Below are 6,789 nucleotides of genomic sequence, written 5' to 3' on the forward strand. Positions count from 1 at the left end.
TAAAGAAAGTTCTAGATGTTTCTGACAGCTGGTCCAAAGGTACTGGATTATCAGAACTTACTGATAGTGCATTAGTGTCACTAAAAGTTGGTTTTTGACCTCCAGTGCTAAATTTAGCTTTAAAAGAAAATTAAGAAATAGAAGTTTCTGGCAATTGGGGGTGGGCAGAGGGAATTCCTCCAAGGGATTATGGGCATTGAAGCAGCCACAGAGGATGACCCTGGTGAGTGTCCTGAGTGGGCTTCTTTGGGGCTGCCAGGGTTTGATGGGCTGGGAGCTGAGCCTGCTTCTCATCCCAGTCCTGCAGGCACCACTGGCCTAGGTCTGGGTGCCCTGGCCACAGGTAGGGCTTGGGTGCAGAGAGAATCCTCATTTCATCCCTACCCTCAGTTACCCATTGTGAGACCATGATTTCTGTTACATTTGGGGGTGGAAAGTGTTCTCATTGCTTAAGAACTGGATGATGGAAAATTCTTTGTTAGGCAGTCTTGCTTTTAACAACTTCAGACAAAATTGCAAAACTGAAGATTCTTTAGTCATGTACAGTTGACCCTTGAACGACTCAGGTTTGAATTTCGAGGTCCACTTACACATGGATTTTCTCCCATCTCTGATACCGTGAGGCAGCAATCCAACCCCTCCTCTATCTCCTTTTCAGCCTATTCAACATGAAGACAGCGAGAATAAGATCTTTATGATGATTTGCTTCCACTTAATGAATAGTTAATACATTTTCTTTCCCTTATTATTCTCTTAATAACATTGTCTTTTTTCTAGCTGACTTTATTGTGAGAAAACAATATATAATACATATAAGACACGAAATATGTATTAATTAACCGTTTATGTTATTGGTGAGGCTAACCTGTCAACAGCAAGCTATTAGTAATTACATTTTGGGGAATCAAAAGTGATAAGCAGATTTTTGACAGCTGAGGTAATGGGGGAAGGAGGGTAGGTCTGGGCCCTATCACCGGAGTTGTTCAAGGGTCAGCTGTGCCTGTTTTTGCAAAAGTATTCTTTGAGTAGATAATTTAAAATTCAAATTTGCTGCCTTTGCCTTAATGTGTTTGTATGATTAACTGTAAAATGTAAAGGAGCTACCCAAACCACAGCGTTGTAATTCCTTGAATCTAAGAAAAGACCAAATTACATATTGACCTTAATATTCCCAAAGTTTAATACACCCTGGCATTATCAAAAAGGGAGAAAAGTGTGGCTTTATGGGTTTAATTCTCATTGCTACAAATAGGAATAATCAGATCTTAAAGATTATATGGCACATTATATCTGTAACTACCTACAATTTTTGAATTAAAATTTTTAAAAACATTTCCAAACATGCACAAAAATAGAATAGGATAACAAACTTCCATGTATTTACCACCTACATTAGATAATTATGAATATTGGCTAAATTTGCCTAATTTGTTTTTTAGTTGTATTTCAAAGTAAATCTCATGACATTTTTCCCTTAAAAATTTTCATGTATAAGCTCTAAAGGAGGGGGCATTTTTATCATATAACCATGATACCATATCATACCTAACAAACGTAACAATGTTCCTTCAATATTGTATTTAATACTGTATTATTTCATGTCTGGATTCTATTTAAGTTTCCCAATTGCCACCAAAATATCTTCTTACAGTGGTATGTCTATTTGTATGTTCAGATAAACACCCCTACCTTTGGTAAGTTTTTCGCAGACCCCCTATTGGAATTAACCATCTGTCTTTTGGCACTAGATCATACCTTAAGTTAGAGTTATTTATAGGCACTAAATTGTAAGCATCTTAAAGTAAGGGATTTGTGTTTTATTAATCTTTTTAATTCTACAGTGCCCCTGTCCTCAGAATAATGCCTAAACTACTACAAAACAACATTACATTTTGAAAAGAAATGACATTGGCAAAGCAGGGCTCTGAATTTCAGGTCATCAGTTGGGAAGGGCTACACAATTTAATTCTAATTTGGGAGTCCTGGAATGTTCCTGTAAGATTCCTCCTTCCCTTTCTTTCCCTCAATCTTCCATCAAAAATTTCTCTTTAATTATTAACAAAATGAGGCTTAAAAAAAAAAAACCTGGCATAAGTAGCCTTAGAAATCTTGCAGGAGCTTTAGGAAGCTTCTCCGATTCTATATAATACAAGGAGAATGAATATTGAATTTTCCTTGACACATCTGATGTGGGTCTAACCAAATGTCTGGGAGTACAGCTCCTGAGTTACACTGTTAGAGCAAGTGGGTAGTAAAGTACATTTATGCTCTGCCTTATATAAAACAAGTCTTTGAAAATAATAACTATTTATTAAGTGCCTACTTCAGGCAGGGCAGAACGCTACATGGCTTTTCATACATTCTAATATTTTTCCAACTCCTTCCACAGATAAGTTTGTCCCCATTTTGCAGATACATAAACTGAGGCCCATAAAGGTTAAGTAGTTTACTCAGAGGCAGCTAACAAGTGTGGCAGGGGTAGGCACTGAACTCAGGTCCCTTTGTCTGCAAAACCAAAGTCTAGAACTAAAATTGGGTTGAAATAGAGTTGGGTCTGACAATTTCCAGAGACCATTAAGATGTGTGCGTTTACACTTACAGTTTGAACGAAGTTACTTAAAAATAACAGGTGGCTCACGCCTATAATCCCAGCACTTGGGAGGCTGAGGCAGGTGGATTGCCTGAACTCACAGGTTCAAGACCAGCCTGAGTCAGAGCGAGGACCGCCCACTCACCCACCCCGTCCCCGCGTCTTTAAAAAGTAGCCGTGAGTTGTGGCAGGTGCGGGTAGTCCCAGCTACTCGGGAGGCTGATGCTAGAGAATCTCTTAAGCCCAAGAGTTGGAGGTTGCTGTGAGTTGTGACGCTACAGCACTCTAGCAACACAGTAAGACTCTGTCTCAAAAAAAATAAAAATGGCTCGGCGCCTATAGCTCAACCGGCTAAGGCACCAGCCACGTACACCTAAGGTGGCGGGTTCGAATCCCCAGCCCGGACCCGCCAAACAACAATGACGGCAGCAACCAAAAAAAGATAGCCGGGCATTGTGGCGGGCGCCTGTAGTCCCAGCTGCTTGGGAGGCGCAGGCAGGAGACTCGCTTAAGCCCAGGAGTTGGAGGTTGCTGTGAGCTGTAATGCCACGACACTCTACCCAGGGCGACAGCGTGAGGCTCTGTCTCAAAAAAATAAAAATAAAAATGAAAATAATAAATAACTTTAAAAATAAACAAACCCTTGACTTAATCGCAGTAGTTAAGAGAGGGGTGCAGAAGGATGCCTGGTATTAGGCGCCAGACAGAGCAGCATTTTAGATTCCATCTCTGCCATTTACCACCAGCTGTGTGACTTGAGTCTCTGAATCTCAATAATATGTATCCATCTTGCAAAAATACTGAGAGGAATCGGGCTCCTTAGGTGGCACACAGCCCATGGCTGGATGAAATTGGTATAGTTCTTTCCGCGGGTTTGCAGACTAGGGCAAACTCTGCAAAGCAAGGCTGCTAGCTTAGAGGAAGGTTAAGAGAGAATCCAAAGAAGAACCCAGCCCACTCGGCCGTTTGCAGAAATAGATCTTCTCTTGGAAACCTTTCCAACTGTTTCTCAACTTCTTTCCCCTCAACCACCAGTTTTCCTTCTTGGAAAAACTCAGGACACCATGGGAGTTACTCTGAAATGAACTTTACAATTATCTGCATATGTGCACTGCATCACATTTTTGGCGTTTTTAATGTGAACAGATTAATTCTAATTTACCTGCCTGCACGTGGGACGCACTCCTGGGGGGCCCCAGCTCTGCAACTCTTCTCCAGACTCTTTCTAGAAGCGTTGGCTTTCACCCAGATCTTGACCTTCAGCGCTTCCTTTGTTTTCCGGTTCCACCTTCTACACCCCATACCCCCAGACCTTTTGCAAGCGTCAAGGGTGGCCGGGAGTGACGCCGGGCGGCTGCGATGGACCGGCAGGTGGCGCCCGTATCCGCGTCGGGCCGCACCAAGTTTTTCGCATGGAGTCCTGCAGGGGGCGCCCGGGAGCCGCGCGCCGAATGGGTAAAGCGAGTCAGGTCCGCGCGCTTCCCGCCCTGCCCGCGTGCCCGGAACGCCCAGGTCCGGCCCTTCCGGAGCGGCTGTGGTCAGTATATAAGGTGCGGAGGCCGCGGCAGGTGCGGTTCTGGGCGGTTAGCATCTTCCTCGCGCGCGCTTCCCCCTCCCGCAGGTGCGCCGCCTTTCCGCTGGGGCGCTAGTGAGCCGGCCCTCGGCTGCCTTTGGGGGACACCTTGCGCGGTTTGGAGCCCACCAGGTTGGGTCCTAATTTCTGAAGATTTGAACAGTATCTTGGATTTTTTAATTCTAGATTTGACATTCTACACTGAAGTCAGCATGGGCGTTTTCCAACTCCTGATGAAAAAGAAGGAAGTAAGTTTTTTAGAGCAATTGAGAAGTTGATTAAGTGCTAATTTTTAAAGATGTTAAAATGACACAGGTTTCGAAGAAAGTATGAAATGACGTATAGCTATTTTGTTATGTTTCAAATGTTTCCTATGCAAACATCTGAATATTTACCATCAACCTGTCATCTGTTAGCTTATTCCTTTGGCGGTGTTCATAACTTTTGCTGCGGTCGGAGCCTCGTCTTTTGCTGTATATTCCCTTGGGAAATCCGATGTGATGTAAGTAGGTCTCTGTTTATGAAAATATCTTTAGCAGTGTTCGGCTAGTTTTAGTTTATGAAATACATGATATCCCATTTTCCCCCCATGGATAAGAATGTCAGATTATGAACTTAAAGTCAAGGCTAAGAAGCACCTTGGTATCAGAAGACTATTAAATTATGATGCTAATAAAATCAGTTTATTCCTCATGTTTAAGTATCCTTTTAATCTATCAGCCCTCTTTCACTCTCCTACAGAGAAATAAAGTTTGATTCTTTGTCAGGTTTTGAAATTTTAAGTTCCTAAATGTGTTTTAGGGTCCTGTATCCTCAAACTTAAGTAATCATTTTAAGTGATATTTTAAATTTCAACTTATTCAAAAGTTGAATCTTTATTAATATGGTAGAATTGGTAGATTTAGTTGTCAACAGTGAACTTTAATCTCAATTTTGAATAGAAGAAGGCAAAAAAATGTATCCTAGAATATGAGGAAAATAAATTTGAAACAGATCTAGGTGGGACCAGAGTTGGAGAGAGCAGTAACTCTAGACAGGGGCAGAGAGGCCCTTAACCGGGGAGTTGGCAACTTGCAGAGATCAAGCCCAGCTTCTCTGCTCTTCCCAGAAACCAGGAAGAATATTATTACTTGTCCTTGACCTGCCATTTCTACCTCCATTGTTATTTTGTTGGTGAGATTGCTCTAGCCCAAAAGAGAATATAGATCTCTAACTCTTCAGAAGAAGTGGTCCTTAATGTTTGAGCCAAACCGGTAAAATTCCCTTAAGGAATTTTCCATTAACTTTAGTTACTACTGGTGGTTCCTGATAGTTAACTAACAGACAGAATACCTCAGTATAGAGACTGGATTTGTTCCTAGCATATTTGTAGACCCAGTATCCGTGTTGGTTTAAATTCATTTACTTTGATATGTGATTGGCTTTCTTTTAATTTCAGTATTGATCGAAAAAGAAATCCAGAACCTTGGGAAAATGTGGATCCTAATGTACCTCAAAAGGTATCGTTAAGTCAAAAATGAGTGACTTATATTTTGCCCAAACCTTAGCAGCTTTGTCAGCAAGGTAGATTATACCTTTTACTCTTACTGTGAAACTTAGATCTTTTGTGTCTTTGATGAGTAATTAGCATCCCGGGAAATTTTAAGAGCCTACTGTGTGCTAGGAGCATTATACACTCACAAGAAGTAGACACACTGTGAACTTAAGACTTACATAATACCTCGACAAGTTAAAAAATCTGTATACTGCTAAGTGAAAGTGGGGCATGTGTTTGACCTTCTCTTCTGGTTCCATAACACTTAGGAGCCAAAAGGCTTGTTAGGGGATGGAGTGATAGAAACCAATTACTGTTCTGTGCTTGTGTTAGAGATGGAAAGAGGTGTTTCTTTGACTACAAATTCCATGATGATGCTCTTTCTAAAGGAGAGTGTGGACAAACCCCCAAAGGGGCACATGAGGATGAAGGGCAAATCTTTAACAAAACACTTTTATTTATTTCTTTTTTAAGCTTGTAACAATCAACCAACAATGGAAGCCTATTGAAGAGTTGCAGAAGATCCGAAGAGCAACCAAATGACCAGTCCTCACTTCTTTTTTCCAAAGAGTACTCTATGAATCTAGTGGAAACATTTCTGCACAAACTAGATTGTGGATACCAGTGTGCGGAAATGCTTCTGCTACATTTTTAGGGTTTTCCTACATATTTTGGACTCTGGATAAGGAATTAAAGGTAGTGCAGCCATAACCACATAGTGCAAAAATAAGTTGTTTATGTTTATTTTCCTGTTGTAAATTTGAATCTTGGCTATTGAAATTGTTACGTTTATGATACCTGAATGTTTTTCTTAAAATGTATAAACATTTGTAAATTAGCTTGTCATCTGTAATAAAATAACCATTTGTGGCAGATTTCTCAAAGATTGGCTATATGTTTAAATGGAGGAGAAAATCTTATGAAAAAAATACATTTGAATCATGAAACTTCATCTTTTAAACAATATTCTGTGCAAATTTCGAGAGAAGCTTTTTCCCCAAGTTCGTTCATTCACCAGAATTTATTGAGCATCTACTGTTTGCAGCAAAGCAATGAATAACTCCAAATTTGGAGGGATGTGAGTGACAGATG

At 40.8% G+C, this 6,789-nt stretch overlaps 1 protein-coding gene across 1 annotated transcript; it reads left to right on the forward strand.

The window, feature by feature from the left end:
• Nucleotides 1-4,187: 4,187 nt before the first annotated feature.
• CUNH15orf48 (chromosome unknown C15orf48 homolog) lies at nt 4,188-6,518 on the forward strand. Its single transcript, XM_003791801.3, has 5 exons — nt 4,188-4,211; nt 4,350-4,411; nt 4,580-4,665; nt 5,602-5,662; nt 6,172-6,518. Exons 2-5 carry the CDS (start codon nt 4,376-4,378, stop codon nt 6,238-6,240), a joined length of 252 nt encoding a protein of 83 aa, XP_003791849.1. The 5' UTR covers nt 4,188-4,211; nt 4,350-4,375; the 3' UTR covers nt 6,241-6,518.
• The last annotated feature ends 271 nt before the right edge of the window (nt 6,519-6,789 follow it).

This window comes from Otolemur garnettii, unplaced genomic scaffold (assembly GCF_000181295.1).
Source record: "Otolemur garnettii isolate 467f Iridium unplaced genomic scaffold, OtoGar3 scaffold00050, whole genome shotgun sequence".
In the NCBI taxonomy this organism is placed as follows: domain Eukaryota; kingdom Metazoa; phylum Chordata; class Mammalia; order Primates; family Galagidae; genus Otolemur; species Otolemur garnettii.